The sequence below is a fragment of the Astatotilapia calliptera genome, chromosome 7, assembly GCF_900246225.1.
Source record: "Astatotilapia calliptera chromosome 7, fAstCal1.2, whole genome shotgun sequence".
Taxonomy (NCBI): Eukaryota; Metazoa; Chordata; class Actinopteri; order Cichliformes; family Cichlidae; genus Astatotilapia; species Astatotilapia calliptera.
Genome location: NC_039308.1, coordinates 48,313,779 through 48,333,352, shown reverse-complemented (window position 1 = coordinate 48,333,352; position 19,574 = coordinate 48,313,779). Strand labels below are relative to the sequence as shown.

Here is a 19,574-nt window from a genome sequence, read left to right as displayed (position 1 = left end):
CTGACTTCCTCCAAACATATCAAGGTCTAGACTGAGAATGAGTGAACCAGCTGAAGTTGAAACAGAATTACAAAACAGAGACATAATCTTGAATACTTCTTTGAGCTAATGAGACTTTTTTGATAGATGTATGAAAGCTGCTTGGAAACATTTCATATGGATAATAGATTATATCTCTTCATAGTTAATGAATAAACCTTTAGTCTTTTTCCTCTCACAGTGATGTGATGTAAACCAAGGTTTTTCTTATATTTTAAATTTTTATTTTGAAAAGGCCAAGGAATGTCTTGCATCAGTGAATTAGATGCCAGTCTCTTTCTTTGAAAGCTTTCTGTCCACAAGGGGTCAGGCAATCACTGAATGCTGGGATGCAGAAACATAGAATATGCTGCAGCAAACAACTTTAAATCTATATACATACATACATACAACTTTATATATATATATATATATATATATATATATATATATATATATATATATATATATATAGAGAGAGAGAGAGAGAGAGAGAGAGAGAGAGAGAGAGATGGATGGATATTTACAAAGAAAATAAGCAAAGAAAACATGATGTATCTTAGACCATAGTGATCCTGTACAAGTAACTTACCAAAAGTTGCTATAATTTTTGCTTGTTTTTAGCACATTAACCTAACATGAATTATATTTGAGCCAACCCACAAGAGAAATTAGCTTTTCACATTACGCTTCTGTTTCTGCTGGATCAACTCACCAAAAGGAGCTGTTCCTAGGCATAAACCGCTCTTGCAAACCTACATTCTGGCCCTATGTGTAAATGTTCGTAGTGCTACACTTCAGTTAGGTCATTCTGGTGCTAATAAGGAGACAATGAGATATTTAACCCTCCTGTAGCGCTGCAGTTTAATGTAAACACTGTTCAAAACAACATGACCATTGTCCTGCTTCAATACAACAACAGCCCAGCTATCTAGGCTATCCATAAAAGGGAAAACATGTAGCTGTGGTGTGGCAAGAAAGCTTATCGAGTGTTACGAAACAAAATTTAGTCTTTACTTGCTCTTAAAACCTGGACCGTGCTACAAGAAGAAATGATCTGGGAATCAGTTTGACTTCTGTGTAAATGATGAATTGTAATGACCAGTACTGGACTTTTGAGGATTGTACCGTAGCAACCGTACTATATTGTAGGAAAATTTTGAGTCATTGTACTCCAGCGATGGATTCCATAAACCACTCCTGATTGCTGTGACGTTGATACATGTCCTACAGACAATGCTGACATCATTGAAACTATGTGACCCTTTATGAATGACTTGAAGCACATTTTTCTCCACAGTGTCATGTGTAGAAATCATATTCATAATCATATACATCTTGGAGCACATTGTAGAACACCAATTTTGGTTAGACTCAAATAAGTGATAAGCCAGAGTGAGACTAAATACAACACAAAAGCACAGCATCTTCACAATTTCTACACCTGGTTAGTACCCTTGTAGCCCAGATGTTGAACCAGAAAATGTTTGCTTCAGGTGGCAATGTAATAATGTATCTTTATGTATGAAAAAGAATAATAATTTTAAGACTATGTATCAGTTTTTCTCCGTGACAGAAAAAGCTGCTGTTGCAAAGAAATATGTCTGTGTCCTAAATAAAAATATAAATGTGTAAAATTACAGCAAAAAGTTGATAGCAGATATCAACTCTCAACTATTTGATAGTTCATTGGCCAAGACTGTCCAGTAATGATACGGTTTTTATTAATTCATAGAAAATGTCTTGAAAAAGTGTTTAGTTGTTTATCTTGTTGTAATTTGAGTAAAAGTACTTTTGTTACAGTGCCATAAACCGGTAGCTTTATGGTTTGGTTTTGACATAAAACACTAACAAACCAATATTGGAAAACTAATGATTGAGTTTAGGTTAGTGTAAATGTTAGAGATTCAAGATTCAAGAAGTTTATTGTCATATACACCACAAAATACATTGGTTACACTGAGCAATGAAATTCGTACTGTGTGAGTTACCTTCACACAACTATAAAAAAAAAACAACTGAAGTTCATTGCTAAGAAGTTTTTCCGTCTCCTGACTGACTTGATAGCACGAGTTTAAGCAGTCCTCCTGCACGTCTTTACTCCCACAGGCCTCAGCTGCGACTCGAGAAAGAGTATGGAGAAGTTAGCACCACCTCCCTATGCAGTGCCGCCTCCTATCCTGTAATTCTCCATGGGTCAGACATCTGTAAGCATTTCTCTCAGACCACAAGAGGAAAATAGAAAGTTGGAAGCTACAGGCTGTGATTTGGGTGTGTATAAATAAAGTTGCTAGCAAAGGAAAAGCTGCTAATGTGATGGGAGTCCAGAAGGTGGGAGGTTAGTAGGAGCAGGACACCCAAATCATCAAAGAGTGGAAATGAGTTGCAGGAGGGCAAACAGAGCCTCTGAAGAATTATATGAAAGGTTAGTTTCTGATTTGCTCATGAGGTATTCGTGGGTGTATATTTTACATATGTAAGTACAAGTTTGATTCATTGCATGTGTGGCTAAAAACAAAACATACATGGAGCGTACATTTCTAAATGATTTCTCTTTTTATGGGTTGCACATGGTAACCAGGGCTTAGCTGAACATGAAAACACTTGGAAGGGTAAGTCATTTTGGGACAGCTGTTGCAAACGCATGTCATTATAGTCAGGGCTTGATCAGGGCTGCTGAGGGGTGTGTTTAATGTGCTTATACACCACAATCATTTAATCATTAGTTGTTATTAATCTCTGGTTCTCTGCCACAGTGTGTCTTTTATCCTGTCTCCTTCCCCTATAACCCCCAGCTGGTCAGTGCAGATGGCTGCCCCTCCCTGAGCCAGCGTCTGCTGGAGGTTTCTTCCTATTAAAAGGTATTTTTCTTTCCCACTGTCGTCAAGTGCTTGGTCATAGGTCATTTGATTCTTGGGGCGTTATCTTTGTTTTTCTATGGTCTTTACCTAATAATATAAGGCATCCTAAGGTGACCAATGTTGTGATTTGATGCTATGTAAATAAAATGTAATTGAACCATATGGTATACTGCTCTATCTGTATCTACAATCTTCACTCCTTAAAATATAAGCAACGCTAGAACAAATTGAAGAATGTTGTCAGATATATTACCAATTATTAGAACAAGTAATAATTTGTTTAAAACTGGTGTTTTAAGGCTGTTCTAATGAGTCCATCTGCAGTAGACGAGTAAACTAACAAAAACATGTTGACTCTGAAGTCTCAGAGTGCTAAACAGGGAGCAACACCCATTCAGTCTGTAATAATGCCTGAGCAAAGAGCAGATTGAGTGGAAATGAGCCATGTTGCCCCTTCACTGCAGGCCTCCACATTGGTGCTGACTCCTCTGTAGTGGTCGGCACTGCCTCAAAACTGCAGGGCACATTTGTGCAGCTTCCAGAAATAGGATGTGCTGTATATAATTGGCAAAACAGCAGGCTCACAGCTGCTATGAAAACAACCATGCTTTTCCCGTTGCCTTAGAACCACCCTACAGGCTTACATATGAGGCCCAAAATGATACCTTTAAAGTTGGGTGTAGGTGCAAAACCGCAATATAATGGAGCGCCTCTTTGCCTCTATGTTCCTGAAAGACCTGAAAAGCATTTGTAGATCTTTGATGAATTGAGCAAAAGTTTTTTTAAACAAAAGAATAAAAGTTTTGTGCTAAAAGTGTTAACAGTAACTGGTTTATTTAACTCATTTATAAGACAGCAAGAGAAATTCAAAATACTTATAAAATCACAGGAATAGTGATAAAAAATAAATGTGTGTCGTGACTAATAACATTTAAAGCCTGCTGAGAGATAAAATATATTTGACTGTCAATGCAAGATGAATGTTGATTGTCCTTTTGTGAAGTGGTTTCTCATCCTCGTGGTATTCAGACATCAGCTCCACAGCCCCCTGTTCTCTCTGCTATTCCTCTCTCTCCCTCTCTCTCTTTTTCTCTAACCTGACAAAAGATCATTCAAATTCACTCATAAATACAATAAATAACAAAAACGATGCAGAGTAGCTGCTTGCTCAGTCTCTCAACTTGATTCAGCTCCCAGTCTCAATACAATACTAATACTTATTCAGTCTTTGGTCAGCTTCACATCTCTACTGACCAATCCTAGTAAGGCTGACATTAAAATGGGGAAATTTTAATATTAGTGTTTCAGATCCCATGTGTGAAATTTCTGTTATGCTTTTTCTTAATGTGTTTGTTCTTAATTTTTATTTTTTGTAAGTTTAAGTTTACTTTTCCGCATTTTTGAGACCATCTCATAATGCACTGACATGATTTCCTTTGAGTTAAAATGGTATTTTGGCGCTGATTAGGGGGTAGAGAGGCCAGCCCAAGTCCAGACTCCCATTTAGGTTAGGAGTGTAATAAATTCTCATGTCAGCCTTCATATTCTTGATTTAAATCAAATGCCTTCTTCATATATCACTCTTATCTCTTGCCTTCATCTACCAGCTGAAAAGTTTCAGGAAGTTTTGGAGTCCATCTTCTCCAAGGAAGTCGAAAGAGCCCTGAGACGAGCCCAAGTGGACGAGCAGGAGGACAAGCAGGACGATGGCCAGGAGTGGAATGAGAAGGTTCCAGCCGGCTGCCAGGATGTTGTACCATTTGGCCTTGTCCGAACACTCCTGAGCCAGCTGCAGGTTGCCCTGAGTCTTTTGGTCCCTGGCCTGCAAAGATGCAGGAAGACAAATTCATATTAAGACATCTGGTGTAGTCAGTTTTAACTGGTAATTTAAATATGAAGACTCCTCAGCATCAACGTAACTTTGTGCTGAAAGTCTGGGTAAATTTCCAGATGATTAAACATGCAACTATTTTGCTGGTAATAACTGAAATGAGTAAAGAAAATGAACAGCCTATTTATATATTGGTTGGGTCTGATTATTGGGGGGGGGGGTCATAACCCCCCCTGGAAATTACGCCCCTGCTCCTCAGTCTCATAAGTCTTGTGGGACATCTAGAGACATTAAAGCTTCATCTGCACTACATAAAAAAGATAATATGAATTCACTGTAAATAAAGAAGGTAAAACACAGATCATCTTTTTGTTTATAGACAGCTTGTCCCACAGATCTGGTTCAGTGCTGACCCAGGGCAGACTGAATAGCTTCTAAGTGTATCCATTTATTGTGGAAAGAACCCAGCCAGGGCCTTCCATACAACTCTCTAATTTCCCATGAGTACTTGCCCATTAGAAAGATACCAATTATGCCATTTTTAACTCCCCAGACAAGGAACCAGTGACTGTCTTTAATCTGAGTGCTGAGCCAGTGGCCCTGTGATTCTGAGCTGCACCGCGTGCATGCAGAAAAAAAATTAAATAAAGGGTATACACACCCTTTTGTGGTGAGATTTTCGGGAACTTTTATTTCCAGGTAGTCATGCGGTGTTTCCAAACAAGATTTGAAAATGCAATTTTCCAGGACTTCTTAACTTTTTAAAATGTGTTAAGTTTTTTGTTTTGTTTTATGTTTCTCTGCAGCTCCATTCCTGTGGTAAAGGGCGCTCCTGCTTTCTACTGTGTGAGACATTCGACCAGAGACAATAATAAGTCTTTACATGCTTCAGAATCTTACTGTGTTTAATCAAACTCAAAGATTTTGCAACAGAACTTTTACACAGAGGAAAAGCTAGAAGTTGTTCTGCTTTTTACACATAAAAAATCTGTAAAAAAAATAAAGTAAAATGTACAATTTTTAAATGAAGAATGCTTCCATATTCATTTTATAAGAATTTTTTTTAACACCTTAAAAATCATAGGGTATGCAGGGTTTTTTCCCCTCTTTTTACAGTTTATACCCTCACTTACACATGGTTAAAAGAAAACAATTTTCTTCTTTTTGTCAAAAATGTAATTGCTGGTTCCCGCTGCTTCTTTTAGAAATGTTATTGTAGGTGCAGCCACTCATTGGTGCTTGACTTTTGCCCATTGTTTCATAAGTATCCTTGCCAACTTTGCACAACTTTTGCTTTTGCTGCCAAGTTTCATTGCAGAAGGCTGAGGCAATTATAGTAACACAATGTTCTTGTTAGCATTAAGCTGTTCAAGACTGACAAAAGTCTAGTATTACACTGCATAGAAATTCTTCCATTTTTTTTCATCAAGTGTATCCAAGTGTTTCTGCCTTTGTTGTTTTCAAAATGTTTTAATAAAGAGTTTAAATAACTGGAGACAACAATGAAGGCTACTTTATTTAAAAATAAATACATTAATAGAAAGATTTGTTTTAATTGGGACTGAGTTAACAATGTAGACCCTTCTTTGTTAGATGTCTGTAAATTGATTATAAAACATTTTCAAAAGCAAAGAAAGAAAAAGAGCACAAGGCCTCACCTTGATGGAGTAGATAAGCGCCATGAAACCCAGACAGCAGAAGTTAACATACAAGGTGTTGCACAGCGACCAGACTAGATAGTCTCGGGGAGGATTCTTGCCAGTGTTCCCCATGTTCACTACAGTGGATCCAACAGGCTTGCGAGCAGATTTGCAGTTGGTAAGAGGGGTGCAGTCGGAAGGGAAGTTGTAGGAATGGTTGTCCATTGTTAGCGTTCAGAGAGGGGAATCCTAGCTGTAAGTGGATAGACAACTTTGTGAGCTTGTTATCCTTCCAGATGCTTGGTCCTCGTCTTGAGAGTACTCCCCCCACTCCTCTATGCGAGAGGCTTAAAAAGGCCCATAAAGAGGGAGGTGGCAGGGAGAGCATCCATGGGCAGGGTCCTTTAATGCACTGCAGGTCTGTCATTATGTGGTCAAGCCTGTGAGACTGAAATAGAGATAGAGAGAAGAAGACAGGGAAACAGTTCTCTGAGAGAAAGACCAAATATATAAACTGTAGCTGAGAAAAGTATCCAAACAATAATTTTCCTAGAGATTTGAAGGTGGTGCGTGGTGATTTGGGTGAAGGTGAAGGCCATTTGAATGATGTTGAAAAGCCTTGATATGTCTGATGAAGAGTCTGCCAGAGGTCTTGAGGCAGGCATCTGTATCTTGGTGGGAACAGAGTGGGTTAACACAACCAACAGGACACATTTCTAAAACATATAAGAACCATTAGTTCAGTTCATTTCATTTGGTTTTCATGTGAACGGTCACAGTTTCTTACATAAAATAAAGTAAATTACCCAACCTGAACATTATTTTTTAAGCTGAAGCCAAACAAATTGTAACAGTTGCATACATTGAAGATCCCACAGTAGATGGCCACTGACCAATTTATGCTGCACAATAGGGTTAACCAGGGTAAGAGGATACGCTTTATAATCAAGTGCTTGTCCTTTTCATTGTTTTCTTTTTTTTTGAAAATCATTTTGATATAAACACAAGGATTATATACATTTGAAAGGGAATTAAACAGACTCAACAGACTATGTTTTAAAAGACCAATGAGCCAAGTAGTGAGATCTAGCTTCCACCAACTGCGCCTTATCTCTAAGGCTAGGCATTATGTTCCGCATGAGGACCTGGAGAAGCTTATTCACGCTTTTGTGACCTCCAGGTTGGATTATTGTAACTCCTTGTACTACGGTCTTCCCTCTTCTCTTCTTCTTAGACTGCAAACAGTCCAAAATGCAGCAGCCCGCCACTTGACTGGTACGAGGAAATTTTGCCCTATTACTCCTGTTTTAGCTAGCTTGCATTGGCTGCCCATAAAGTACCGTATTCAATTTAAAATATTACTCCTTACATTCAAAACTATTAGTAAATTAGCGCCGAGTTATCTTAGTGAACTTCTCAAACCACATACTCCTGCTAGAACACTTAGATCTGCCACTCAACTACTTCTGATGCAACCTAGATCTCGGCTGAAGTCCCCATGGTGACTGTGCGTTTGCTCTGGCTCGACATCCGCGCATCTGATTTATTGTTATGATAATAATAAACGTTTCTTTGCAATAACAATACAATAGGATATAAAACACCACTTTGCAAGGACTATTCCCACAGTATCATCAAATACGCCCAGAATAGTTATTAGTGGATCAGGGTTCAACTGCACATGAAGAATTTGAGAGATTAAATCAAAGATGTCGGCCCAATATTTTTTTTACCTTGGGACAAAAAACAAAACTGTGGCTTAACGTATCTTCAGCTAGGGAGCATTTCTTACAGATAGGAGAGACCTCAGGGTATATTTTATTTAACCTTTCTCTTGAAAAGTGTAGACGATGTAAAGTTTTAAACTGAATCAAGCAGTGTCTTGCATTATAGGAGCATTTATGGATATTTTGTAAACCTTCTTCCCATTGAATGTCTGTGATTGTGATCCCTTATTCTTCTTCCCATTTAGATTTGATAAAGGATGAGGTCACAGGGCTTATTGACATTAGATTCTGATAGGTGCCAGAGATAAATTTCTCACTACAAGGTGAAAGTTGGAGACACTTTTCGAGACCGGAAATGTTGAGACTCTCGAAGCCCTGTATATTTCCTGACAGAGTCTGGCAGGTATCTTAAAAAGTCTCTCCCTGATAGCTTGTATATCTCTTGTAGCTGCTTGAAAGAGGCAAAGACACCCTCCCAGTATAGATTACTGATTGTGCAAAGTCCTACCTGTTTTAATGCATTGTCTAGAATAGATGGTTTAAAACATGGATTCCCTACAATGGGTGCAATGGGGGATAGAGACTTCAAATTAAAGTGTAGTTTAATCTGCTTAAGAATACGTATGGTGCTATGTATTACCACATTGCCATCATATGTAGACTTTTGAATGGGCAGTATAGCTATATAGTAAAGCTGACAAGCTTCCTGCTCCAGTTGCGACCATGTGAGGGGATTGCCGTTGTCTGCTAACCAGTATGTCATAAATTTTATATGCAAAGCCCAGTAATAGAACAAGAAATTCAGAAGCGCTAACCCTCCCTCCGTTTTAGACTTGCAAAGCTGTTTCCTAGCAATTCTATGTGTTTTGTTGCCCCATAAAAAAGGTAAGAGGAGTGAATTCAGGTTTTTAAAAAATGTTTTAGGAAGGAATACAGAGAGATGTTGAAATAAGTACAACCACAATCAAAATTATAATTTTTATAGGATTAACTCTACCAATGAGTGATATAGGAAGTGAATTGTACACTTGACTGAAGCTCAGATATTAAGGGAGAGAAGTTAGATTTTAATAGAGAGGAATAGCATTTTGTAACCTGAATACCCAGATAAGTGAGCTTCTCATAAGCTATACTGAATGGGAGGTTTTGCAGCCATGATGGGTTACTCACATGTATTAGTTCACTTTTATTCAGATTTATCCTGTATCCAGAGAAAGACCCAAATAACTTAATTTTGTCTAATATGGCAGGAATAGTCTTTCCTGGCTGGGTGATATATAATAACACATCATTCGCATAGAGTGAGATTTTATTAGTAGTTGTATCAGTATTTTTTTTAAAAATAGATCCCTGTTTTGTCGCTCTATATAAGCCAAAGGATAGTGATAGATTCTGGTTAGTAAGAATGCGAGCATGAGGATTGCCATAAAGAAAACTTACCACTGAAATAAATTTCTTGCCCAATTTAAATCTTTCCAATATTTCGAACAAATAGGGCCATTCAATCTGGTCAAATGCCTTCTCAGCGTCGAGTGCCAAAACTGCCAACTCTTCTTTAGGTCTGGCAGTGGAGTAAATAATGTCGAATAGTCACCTGAGATTAAAAAAAAGAATTTCTCTGGGGTATAAATCCAGTTTTATCAGGGTGTACTAACTGTGTTAAAAGGGGCTTAATCTACTGGCAAATACTTTAGACAATAGTTTCCCATCCAGATTTAGCAAGGTGATGGGACGATAAGAACCTGCATTCTCAGCATTCCTACCTTTTTTTTTTTTTATAAATAACAGTTATAATTGCCTCTGTAAGGGTGGGAGGGAGGACTTTATCTGCTAGAGCTTGAGTGAATGTTTTATGCAGGTATGGGCACAAAATCTCACTAAATTTCTTATAAAATTTGCTGGGGATGCCATCTGGTCCAAGAGCCTTATTGGTTTTACTAATTGCCTTCTTGATCCCCTCTACTGTTATTTCTGAGTTTAAGCATGTGAGTTCATCCTCCCCTAGGTTTGGAAAAGTGCAGCTATCCAAGAACTTTTTCGTAGAGTCACAATCTATATTTTGTTTAGCATATAAACTTTGATAAAATTGGAAATAGTGATTGTTAATGTCTCCGGGGTCCATTAAAGCCTTAACTGCATTATTTTTAATTTTATGAATTGTACTGTCTTGTTCTTGTTTCCTAAGTTTTCTTGCTAGTATTTTATGCGATTTGTCACCAAGCTCAGAGTATTTCTGCTTGGTGCACAAAAAGGCTTTACTGATTTTTGCTGAGAGTAGATTATTATATTCATATTTTAAAGACAGTATTTTCTTAGGTAGCATTGTGGATGGCGTTTGGGCATTCTCTTTATCCAGATCTTTAATTTGTTTGTCCAAGTCAAGGAGCTTAGCCCGGTTTCTCTTCCTTCTGGCTGATTTAAAAGAGATAATAGTACACCTTAAATACTCCCAAAGTGTAGCAGGCTTAGTTTCTGAGTTTTCATTTACCACAAAACACAGCGAGATCAGTGTTTCCAAATATTCATGAAAATCCTTCGCACCTAACAGTAGAGGGTTGCTGCAGTCTAGTTGCATTTGGATGTTTAAGGTTAATGTGACAGGGGGGTGATCAGAGATGACAATATTGTGATATTTTGTGTCAATTTTGTGTCAATGACATGTGGCATTAATTCAAATCAAATGGTTCCATTAAATATGCATAATCAAAATATTACAGTACACACAGGTTATTTAATTTATAAATTATTTCCAATTTTTCAAAAGATTTATTTCAGCAAAACAATAACTGTCATTGTATTGTAGAGCTTATGAAAAACATTGTTAGAGGCACAATTTCTTCGTTTGATTTCCGAACACCAGTAAAATGATTCTGATGCTATTTAAACGTGATAAAAATGAGTCAACTTTGAGCCAATGACACAATGAAAACCGACTTTGATGATAAACTCGGGCATGATAATGCGCTAAGTAGAGAAATGAGTACTGTGAAATCTTATGACCACTATAGTGAGCTGTGAGTTCAAAGTATGGCTGAATAAAAAAACAAATATAACTTAATGAATTGAATCATCTAGATTTTTAAACGTGTCTCTTTGCTTTTGAACGCTGTTGTTTCAAATGTTGAAACAAAATGAGCAACAACGCCCTCTGCCGCCTATAACTGTGCTTTACAACAAAGGCGGAACAACCAAAAAAAAGTCCCTCGTGATGTTTTATGTGACCGTGGAGCAGGTAGCTGTTGTTCTCATAGACTGTTGCAGTAGTGTGATAGGTAGGTTTAAGCTGCGTATTATCTACGAAGTATTTCGTCTCAAAATGTGGTGTAAAATGTGGTGTAAAATGCGTTATCGTCGTCGCTTCTGCGAAAGACAACAGTGGGAGGGGCGTATGCAGAGCTCCAATTAATAGTGTCCCGTGCCGCTAACTCAGCGCAGCAGAGTGGCGCAGCGGAAGCGTGCTGGGCCCATAACCCAGAGGTCGATGGATCGAAACCATCCTCTGCTATGTATGTTTTTTCTTTTCTTTTTTTTAAATTAACTAATCTTACAAGATATGTAACATAATGTTACATTAAATCGTGTAATTACATTCATTTGGAATAAATGTTTATTTTAGTATTAACATCTAATCAAACCACAGTAACTTTATGCCTATATACAGTTTATATCTACAACACTATCTTTGTTCGGAAATTCTCACTCTCTTTGTTATGTAATTACTTTCTAAAATGTTTAGAGACAAACAAAATTACTGTCTGCGTTTAATAAAAAGAGCAGAAAACTATATGGTGCCTCATTAATATCAGTTTACAAAGTCAAACCAATTAATGAAAACAGCAATTAAAGTTGCGTTTTTTCACTTTAGTAAAAGGTAAAAATTAAAAAGTAAAAGTAAAATCCCACACTTCTGCAGTGTTGTTTTTATTGTATAATTTTTATATTTAAAGCATGTACACATTAAGAATACCATCTGGCATTTATATAAAAGAGAGATGAATACTCTAAATATGTTTCGTTTGCAGTAGTAATTTTTTTAAAATCAGATATTATAATACAGGTAAAAGAAAAATAATAAACTGTTAAAAAACCCCACACGGGGTAGAATGTAATTTATCATTGTTTAAGAAAGTTATGTGTTAATTCCCTTCATGAAAAGTTGAGATAAACATGACATGGGGAAAGAAAATCCCTCAAAGTGAGATTTGCAAGGAACTGTGAACTTTCTATAACTGACAAATGATGTAAGCGTTCAGGAAGCATTCTGGTGTAACTTGCCAGATGCCGTTTTCTGACAGCATGGTGCAGCCTGTATCTTGGATGGATTTGTCTGGCTGACCTTCTCCCCACTTGGTAAATGTCAGACGTTGGTTTTTCATATCCACCTCAAAATTTCCCTCTGCCTTTTTGTTGTTGACACTGATCCAAGCTGCCTTGTAAACATCGCCAAACACTTGAGTCAGTGCGTTGTTCTCCTCCTCGTTCTGGGGCAAAGCCAACTCTATGTGTTGTTGGGAGCAGAATTCGACAGCCCTGGAGAAAGAGCCTCTCTCCTTGTTGGACACAAAGTATTTCTGACCAACTCTCCGGACAAAATGATAGTTAATGGCTAGAGAACAGAAAAATGTAATAAAGCAAACTGTTACTCTTAGGCTTTTTATTTAAAATCAATCTAATGTTGTAGACACATGGAAAACTGTCACACAGAAATATGATGATGAATATGATGACTTATCAATCATGTCTGAAAATTAGACTTAAAGTTGCATTTTTTAGATGTCCTGTGTATTTGACAAAAACAGTTCTTTGTAACTGAGTTGTGTTTGAATTTGAATTAAAAACACATGATTGTGACACTTACCGAGCTCTAGCTTGGCAAGTCTGTCCTTCAAAGCTCTGAGGTCTGGGCAGCTCGTCTCAGTAGCAGCTGGATCAAACAGATCAAGTTAGTGAACTTTACACAGAGGCCACACTTACAGCTCTGCTGTACCTACAAATGGCCATTTAAAGTTTCTTCGTTTTATGCCTCACTTTTAACCACTGACAGATTTTCTTTTCCAAACTTTTATTTATTTATGACATGGGAGGAATTGTTGTTGTTTTTCTGATTTCTGAAATGATTAGATAATCACTCTGTTAAGCTTACGGGCTCTTTAAACTGTTTCAGGATGTTTTGTTCAGTCATGAGAGAAATATGGAAAAAACAAGTGGTTACCATTTGTAAACTGTTTTTCTAGCTCATCCATCATCGTTGACATGCTGCTAACCAGCATGTAAATTTAGACAGTGATCAAATTACCCCCATGTGAATTATGTTGTGGGCACTTATGATCAACAAATCAGAAGATAACATGAGAAAATACAAAATGCGTGCAGGCATAAATTGTTTTATATACTCCAGCTTTGAGTAAATGTAACCAACCAAAACAACTGAGGCCTTGTGAGAAATTTGTGTGACTACAAATGTTACAGAGAGAACGACAGTCTACAGTCAAGCTTCCCTTTAGACTTTACAGACTATAAATACAGTAGACTTATTTCTAATCCTGCGCCTGCCTAATTGTGTCACCATATGCATAGATTTCAAGGCACATCAGGGGACACATAGCCTTTATCTTTAGAAAACATGCCAGATAACTGAGGTGTACATGATCTAAAGCAATCATTGCAAAAAAAAGGTGTTTAAGTGTAAACTTTACAGCATGTTCCACGAACGCCAGGATATCCAGGTATCCCAGGAAATCCTCGGTCCCCTGCAGAATAGATAAACAGGTAGTGAGCCAGCTAAAGGTGCTTGTGGCTTCAAAATCAAATATATTTGTCTGTCCAAATAAAAAATAAATGACCTAAATTTAGTTCGAAATTACATCCTTTAAAATACTGCTGGAATGAAGTAATAACATCGGTTATTTTGACCTTTAATCCCCGGTGATCCAGGAACACCATCTCGTCCAGGTCGTCCTATCATCCCAGGAAACCCAGGATATCCGGGATCTCCTTTTTCACCTTTTTGACCTGGAGGACCAGGAGGCTGACTGAAGCTGACAGTGGCCATCAAGCAGATGACGGAGAATAAAAGAAGCAGTCTCATCTTCGTAGTTCAGAACTGAAATTTTGGTTAAATATAGTATTAAGTTTTCCATATAAAAGCCATGTAGCCCTAACCCTCAAATGGAAGAATGATAAATTTTCCAATTATAGACATTCTTTATGCAGAAATTGCTAAATTTAATTAATTTTTTCTAGCTAGTGTGTTGTAATTCTTTATCTTTGTTGTTTTAAAGTGTTTTCAAGAGTTAAAACCATTTGGAAGCACAAAATTTAGTACAATACAGAGATAAACAGGAGAGAACTCACCCCACCAACGAGAAGTGATGTGCTGGGCATACTGCTTCTTTGCTGCTTCCACAGAAAAAGAACTGAGATATTTGCTAGAAGTAATGTGGGAGGGATTCAGTCCACAGTAAGCAGCTGGAACATCTCATTAGGGATTGTCCATTAACCTCCCTCCTTTCAAACCAAAAAAAGGCCACTGTGTTGTGAGACCTTAAAGACTCTGTGAATCTAAACATGAGAATACGGATTTGACGTAGTTATGGGTGAATGCAGAAATGATAACGTTTGACTTTATGAGGCACAGACAGTTTCTGCCACTTAACATAAAAGGCAACTCCCTGTACAAAACTCAATTTCAAAAAGAATTGTGCACATTTTGACCACACAATCATCACTATAAGATTAAAACATGAGTGCATTATTGTTTTAAAGCTCTCTTAAAATTGACAGACTTAAAAAGACGAAGTTCAACATTTAAGATTAATAAATCAGTTGACGCTGAATTGTTTGAAACACATATTTAAAGGAAATTTAACAGTAGTTTAATGTTTAAAATAGTACACTGAGATGTTGCAGAGGTTGTGTGCAATGTAAATATTTCATTACGTTCACTTCTTAGTGAAAAACTACATCCATCCATCCATTCGCTTCCGCTTATCCTTTTCAGGGTCGCGGGGGGCGCTGGAGCCCATCCCAGCTGTCATAGGGCGAGAGGCAGGGTACACCCTGGACAGGTCGCCAGTCTGTTGCAGGGCTGAAAAACTACAAACACTGTGAATCAGACTTTTGCAGAATCACCTTTAGCAGCAATAATTTGAACAAAGCATCCTCTGTATGATTTCATCAGGCTCTCTCATAATTGTAGAGGAATTTTGGTACATTTGATTAGCAGCATATGGCTGCTACTTGTCCTCTCAACTCCCATGGAAGCATTAGGGATGTGCTTAAAAGACTCTAGGGAAGAAGTCAAAATACAAATAAGCATTGCTATGTTGGGTGGACCTCCTTTTTGCTCATTCCACAGAAAAATCGCTGAGATATTAGACAGACCTCCATATAAACAACAGCTGCATACTCTCATATGGGAACTGGGAGTTGGATTAGTGTGTGTGTGTGTGTGTGTGTGTGTGTGTGGGGGGGGGGGGGGGATTTTTAACAACAAATATAACAGCACATACCTTTATTTATATAAAGATTTCACAACCTCTTTTTTGATCTCTGATATTATGAAGTTATGATGACACCTCAATTTTATTCCTAAGTATGTTAATATTTCTTTCCAGTTTTTCAGCCACAAGTACAGTATTGCGTTCGCAAAAAGCAAACACCAATCAGCTGAAAAGGCTTTTATGTAGAAATGCACAATATGTGATGTTTTTATAGGAAAACACTACATAAGTGTTCAAAGCACCCTTTGGAAAAAATTAAACAATATCTTCAAATGGCATTGTCTGGGACTGCATTATAACCATGTGAATAATACTTTAATACCTACTTTCACTAGTTCATGATTAGAATGCCACACTTACAAAATTTGTTTCTATTGCAGTTCAATGTTTAATTCTTTATACATTTATTATTATATTTATAGAATTATGAAGATGGAGACAGAAAAAGGCTTTTGTCTAACATAAAGACACTGACATATAGCAGAAAGCACAATAGTGATGCAAAAGCATTTATTTGAAACCATGAAGAGTTAGCTTAAATGATTTATTGACAATACATCAGTCAAGCATCAGAATAACTGACTTAAACTTAGGTCTGTGAGATAATAGTTATTCCTATTACAATGCATTCATGAATTCATTGCCATTGGGAGTTTCACTTCAGTTGGTCAACTGAGAATCGTTGGTCTCATTTTTAATACTACAAAGTTTTCTTTCTTCTACAAAATGCAGCCCCGATGCTTTACCCATAATTCATAAACAACTGCAAGCTTAGATTTTTTTCTTCCATTGGGGTAAATGAGAACATTTCTCTACATGTAATATAAGAAATAAAAATGCAATAAAAATGTTGAGATAAACATGATAGTGGGGGGAAATTGCCAAAAGCAAGATTCGCAAGGAACCGGGATTTTTCTATAACTGACAAATGATGTAAGCGTTCATGGAACATTCTGGTGTAACTTGCCAGATGCCGTTTTCTGACAGCATGGTGCAGCCTGTATCTTGGATGGATTTGTCTGGCTGACCTTCTCCCCACTTGGTAAATGTCAGACGTTGGTTTTTCATATCCACCTCAAAATTTCCCTCTGCCTTTTTGTTGTTGACACTGATCCAAGCTGCCTTGTAAACATCGCCAAACACTTGAGTCAGTGCGTTGTTCTCCTCCTCGTTCTGGGGCAAAGCCAACTCTATGTGTTGTTGGGAGCAGAATTCGACAGCCCTGGAGAAAGAGCCTCTCTCCTTGTTGGACACAAAGTATTTCTGACCAACTCTCCGGACAAAATGATAGTTAATGGCTAGAGAACAGAAAAATGTAATAAAGCAAACTGTTACTCTTAGGCTTTTTATTTAAAATCAATCTAATGTTGTAGAGACATGGAAAACTGTCACACAGAAATATGATGATGAATATGATGACTTATCAATCATGTCTGAAAATTAGACTTAAAGTTGCATTTTTTAGATGTCCTGTGTATTTGACAAAAACAGTTCTTTGTAACTGAGTTGTGTTTGAATTTGAATTAAAAACACATGATTGTGACACTCACCGAGCTCTAGCTTGGCAAGTCTGTCCTTCAAAGCTCTGAGGTCTGGGCAGCTCGTCTCAGTAGCAGCTGGATCAAACAGATCAAGTTAGTGAACTTTACACAGAGGCCACACTTACAGCTCTGCTGTACCTACAAATGGCCATTTAAAGTTTCTTCGTTTTATGCCTCACTTTTAACCACTGACAGATTTTCTTTTCCAAACTTTTATTTATTTATGACATGGGAGGAATTGTTGTTGTTTTTCTGATTTCTGAAATGATTAGATAATCACTCTGTTAAGCTTACGGGCTCTTTAAACTGTTTCAGGATGTTTTGTTCAGTCATGAGAGAAATATGGAAAAAACAAGTGGTTACCATTTGTAAACTGTTTTTCTAGCTCATCCATCATCGTTGACATGCTGCTAACCAGCATGTAAATTTAGACAGTGATCAAATTACCCCCATGTGAATTATGTTGTGGGCACTTATGATCAACAAATCAGAAGATAACATGAGAAAATACAAAATGCGTGCAGGCATAAATTGTTTTATATACTCCAGCTTTGAGTAAATGTAACCAACCAAAACAACTGAGGCCTTGTGAGAAATTTGTGTGACTACAAATGTTACAGAGAGAACGACAGTCTACAGTCAAGCTTCCCTTTAGACTTTACAGACTATAAATACAGTAGACTTATTTCTAATCCTGCGCCTGCCTAATTGTGTCACCATATGCATAGATTTCAAGGCACATCAGGGGACACATAGCCTTTATCTTTAGAAAACATGCCAGATAACTGAGGTGTACATGATCTAAAGCAATCATTGCAAAAAAAAGGTGTTTAAGTGTAAACTTTACAGCATGTTCCACGAACGCCAGGATATCCAGGTATCCCAGGAAATCCTCGGTCCCCTGCAGAATAGATAAACAGGTAGTGAGCCAGCTAAAGGTGCTTGTGGCTTCAAAATCAAATATATTTGTCTGTCCAAATAAAAAATAAATGACCTAAATTTAGTTCGAAATTACATCCTTTAAAATACTGCTGGAATGAAGTAATAACATCGGTTATTTTGACCTTTAATCCCCGGTGATCCAGGAACACCATCTCGTCCAGGTCGTCCTATCATCCCAGGAAACCCAGGATATCCGGGATCTCCTTTTTCACCTTTTTGACCTGGAGGACCAGGAGGCTGACTGAAGCTGACAGTGGCCATCAAGCAGATGACGGAGAATAAAAGAAGCAGTCTCATCTTCGTAGTTCAGAACTGAAATTTTGGTTAAATATAGTATTAAGTTTTCCATATAAAAGCCATGTAGCCCTAACCCTCAAATGGAAGAATGATAAATTTTCCAATTATAGACATTCTTTATGCAGAAATTGCTAAATTTAATTAATTTTTTCTAGCTAGTGTGTTGTAATTCTTTATCTTTGTTGTTTTAAAGTGTTTTCAAGAGTTAAAACCATTTGGAAGCACAAAATTTAGTACAATACAGAGATAAACAGGAGAGAACTCACCCCACCAACGAGAAGTGATGTGCTGGGCATACTGCTTCTTTGCTGCTTCCACAGAAAAAGAACTGAGATATTTGCTAGAAGTAATGTGGGAGGGATTCAGTCCACAGTAAGCAGCTGGAACATCTCATTAGGGATTGTCCATTAACCTCCCTCCTTTCAAACCAAAAAAAGGCCACTGTGTTGTGAGACCTTAAAGACTCTGTGAATCTAAACATGAGAATACGGATTTGACGTAGTTATGGGTGAATGCAGAAATGATAACGTTTGACTTTATGAGGCACAAACAGTTTCTGCCACTTAACATAAAAGGCAACTCCCTGTACAAAACTCAATTTCAAAAAGAATTGTGCACATTTTGACCACACAATCATCACTATAAGATTAAAACATGAGTGCATTATTGTTTTAAAGCTCTCTTAAAATTGACAGACTTAAAAAGACGAAGTTCAACATTTAAGATTAATAAATCAGTTGACGCTGAATTGTTTGAAACACATATTTAAAGGAAATTTAACAGTAGTTTAATGTTTAAAATAGTACACTGAGATGTTGCAGAGGTTGTGTGCAATGTAAATATTTCATTACGTTCACTTCTTAGTGAAAAACTACATCCATCCATCCATTCGCTTCCGCTTATCCTTTTCAGGGTCGCGGGGGGCGCTGGAGCCCATCCCAGCTGTCATAGGGCGAGAGGCAGGGTACACCCTGGACAGGTCGCCAGTCTGTTGCAGGGCTGAAAAACTACAAACACTGTGAATCAGACTTTTGCAGAATCACCTTTAGCAGCAATAATTTGAACAAAGCATCCTCTGTATGATTTCATCAGGCTCTCTCATAATTGTAGAGGAATTTTGGTACATTTGATTAGCAGCATATGGCTGCTACTTGTCCTCTCAACTCCCATGGAAGCATTAGGGATGTGCTTAAAAGACTCTAGGGAAGAAGTCAA

At 37.5% G+C, this 19,574-nt stretch overlaps 3 protein-coding genes and 1 non-coding gene across 4 annotated transcripts; 1 reads left to right on the top strand and 3 right to left on the bottom strand.

Annotated features, from left to right (window-relative positions):
• Nucleotides 1-3,696: 3,696 nt before the first annotated feature.
• LOC113026451 (interferon-induced transmembrane protein 5) lies at nt 3,697-7,067 on the bottom strand. The gene is made up of 2 exons (XM_026175259.1): nt 6,369-7,067; nt 3,697-4,701 (listed from the first exon to the last, which is right to left on the bottom strand). The coding sequence occupies exons 1-2, from the start codon at nt 6,573-6,575 to the stop codon at nt 4,480-4,482; spliced, it is 429 nt and encodes a 142-aa protein (XP_026031044.1). The 5' UTR covers nt 6,576-7,067; the 3' UTR covers nt 3,697-4,479.
• A 4,443-nt stretch (nt 7,068-11,510) lies between these two features.
• Nucleotides 11,511-11,582, top strand: trnam-cau (transfer RNA methionine (anticodon CAU)). Its single transcript has one exon. It is a non-coding gene; the product is annotated as a tRNA-Met (tRNA).
• A 399-nt stretch (nt 11,583-11,981) lies between these two features.
• On the bottom strand, nt 11,982-14,517 carry LOC113026447 (mannose-binding protein C-like). The gene is made up of 5 exons (XM_026175255.1): nt 14,432-14,517; nt 13,991-14,180; nt 13,774-13,827; nt 12,936-13,001; nt 11,982-12,683 (listed from the first exon to the last, which is right to left on the bottom strand). Exons 2-5 carry the CDS (start codon nt 14,163-14,165, stop codon nt 12,301-12,303), a joined length of 678 nt encoding a protein of 225 aa, XP_026031040.1. The 5' UTR covers nt 14,166-14,180; nt 14,432-14,517; the 3' UTR covers nt 11,982-12,300.
• Nucleotides 14,518-16,072: 1,555 nt separating this feature from the next.
• On the bottom strand, nt 16,073-18,711 carry LOC113026446 (mannose-binding protein C-like). The gene is made up of 5 exons (XM_026175253.1): nt 18,626-18,711; nt 18,185-18,374; nt 17,968-18,021; nt 17,130-17,195; nt 16,073-16,877 (listed from the first exon to the last, which is right to left on the bottom strand). Exons 2-5 carry the CDS (start codon nt 18,357-18,359, stop codon nt 16,495-16,497), a joined length of 678 nt encoding a protein of 225 aa, XP_026031038.1. The 5' UTR covers nt 18,360-18,374; nt 18,626-18,711; the 3' UTR covers nt 16,073-16,494.
• Between the last annotated feature and the right edge of the window lie 863 nt (nt 18,712-19,574).

Bases quoted from the DNA above. Each gene is read 5' to 3' on its own strand.
- LOC113026451 (XM_026175259.1), bottom strand. From the start codon at position 6,575: ATGGACAACCATTCCTACAACTTCCCTTCCGACTGCACCCCTCTTACC. The intron at 4,702-6,368 runs GTGAGGCCTTGT...GCATCTTTGCAG, and splicing joins CGCTTATCTACTCCATCAAG to GCCAGGGACCAAAAGACTCA.
- LOC113026447 (XM_026175255.1), bottom strand. From the start codon at position 14,165: ATGAGACTGCTTCTTTTATTCTCCGTCATCTGCTTGATGGCCACTGTC. The intron at 13,828-13,990 runs GTCAAAATAACC...TCTATTCTGCAG, and splicing joins TGGATCACCGGGGATTAAAG to GGGACCGAGGATTTCCTGGG. The intron at 13,002-13,773 runs GTAAAGTTTACA...TGTTTGATCCAG, and splicing joins TGGCGTTCGTGGAACATGCT to CTGCTACTGAGACGAGCTGC.
- LOC113026446 (XM_026175253.1), bottom strand. From the start codon at position 18,359: ATGAGACTGCTTCTTTTATTCTCCGTCATCTGCTTGATGGCCACTGTC. The intron at 17,196-17,967 runs GTAAAGTTTACA...TGTTTGATCCAG, and splicing joins TGGCGTTCGTGGAACATGCT to CTGCTACTGAGACGAGCTGC. The intron at 16,878-17,129 runs GTGAGTGTCACA...TCTGTTCTCTAG, and splicing joins ACTTGCCAAGCTAGAGCTCG to CCATTAACTATCATTTTGTC.